The 1,426-nt window shown below is 52.6% G+C and overlaps 1 protein-coding gene across 1 annotated transcript in view; it reads right to left on the bottom strand.

Moving 5' to 3' along the window:
* Nucleotides 1–1,426, bottom strand: part of NIPSNAP1 (nipsnap homolog 1 (C. elegans)) — a 41,497-nt gene that overhangs the window by 16,883 nt on the left and 23,188 nt on the right. Inside the window, exon 4 of the mRNA XM_011934807.1 lies at nucleotides 617–711. Within this exon, the coding sequence (XP_011790197.1) occupies nucleotides 617–711 (95 nt within the window). The remainder of the gene's footprint in view (nucleotides 1–616; nucleotides 712–1,426) is intronic.

Genomic DNA, 1,426 nt, shown 5'->3' with positions numbered 1-1,426 from the left:
GTCAGGAGTTCAAGACAAGCCTGACCAAGATGGTGAAACCCTGTCTCTACTAAAAATACAAAATTAGTTGGGCATGGTGGCACACTCCTGTAATCCCAGCTACTCAGGAGGCTGAGACAGGAGAATTGCTTAAACTGGGGAGGCGGAGGTTGCAGTGAGCCAAGATCGCACCACTGCACTCCAGCCTGAGCAACAAGAGTGAAACTCAGTCACAAAAAAAAAAAAAAAGAACAAAAGACGGTGATCCAGGTAAAGCAGGCAAAGAAGAACTAATGCTTAAGGCAGAAGAAAGAGCATGAGCAGTAGTCTGGAACTAAAGAGTGAAACTGTCAATCTGAGGAACTGAGTCCTGGGTGGGACAGCACAGCGAGGCAAGGAGGATTTGGCGCCATGAGGCTGGGGGTGGGGCCGGGAAGGACTCACAGGCTTCACAGGTCACCTTGAGGGCACAGGGGAGCCAGGACAGGTATTTGAGCAGAGGAGTGAGGTGATGAGGTTTTAGTAAGAGCCCCACCAGGTGCTGTTGTGGAGAGGGAGTGGAGAACGGCCCGGTGTGAAAGGTGCTGGAGGCCAGGGCTGGGAGGTAGCAATGGCACTAGGGAGGTGAGCGCCTTACCTGCCTGGTCCTGTTCCCCATACCACGTGTTCCAGTTGCCCACGAGTGAGCATGGGTAGTCCTCATCCAGGTGCAGCTTAGGCAGCACAGCCTCCCTGTGGGAGGGGTGCAGAGAGGGGTAAGGTTTACATAGCCACCAGGGCCTCTGAGATAAGGGTTCAAACTCAGTTCAAACTGCAGACCCTGGGGTTGGGCCTCAGACTCTCCATCTCTAAAATGCAGAAGCTAGGCAAGGGGCCCTCAGAATTTCCAACTCTGAAATTTACATCCTGGCTGGGCATGGAGGCTCACACCTGTAATCCCAACACTGGGAGGCTGAGCCAAGAGGATTGCTTTAGCCCAGTAGTTTGAGACCAGCCTGGGCAGCAAAGGGAGATCCCACGTCTCTTTTTTGTGTGTGAGACGGAGTTTCGCTCTTGTTGCCCAGGCTGGAGTGCAATGGCACAATATTGGCTCACTGCAACCTCTGCCTCCCGGAGACCATCTCTTTTAAGAAAAATAAAAGAAAGAAAAAGGGGCCAGGCACGGTGGTACATGCCTATAATCCCAGCACTCGGAGGCCAAGGCGGGTGGATCACCTGAGGTCAGGAGCTCGCAACCAGCCTAACATGGTGAAACCCTGTCTCTACTAAATACAAAAAGATTTTCCAGGCTTAGTGGCGCATGCCTGTAATCCGAGCTACTTGGGAGGCTGAGACCGGAGAATCGCTTGTACTTGGGAGGCAGACGTTGCAGTACGCCGAGATCGCACCATTGCACTCCAGCCCGGGCAACAAGAGCGAAACTCCATCTCAAAAAAAAAAAAGAAAA

Source organism: Colobus angolensis, unplaced genomic scaffold (genome assembly GCF_000951035.1).
Source record: "Colobus angolensis palliatus isolate OR3802 unplaced genomic scaffold, Cang.pa_1.0 Scaffold139, whole genome shotgun sequence".
In the NCBI taxonomy this organism is placed as follows: Eukaryota; Metazoa; Chordata; class Mammalia; order Primates; family Cercopithecidae; genus Colobus; species Colobus angolensis.
The sequence above is the reverse complement of the archived record's forward strand: the minus strand, read 5'-3'. Positions and strand labels throughout refer to the sequence as shown.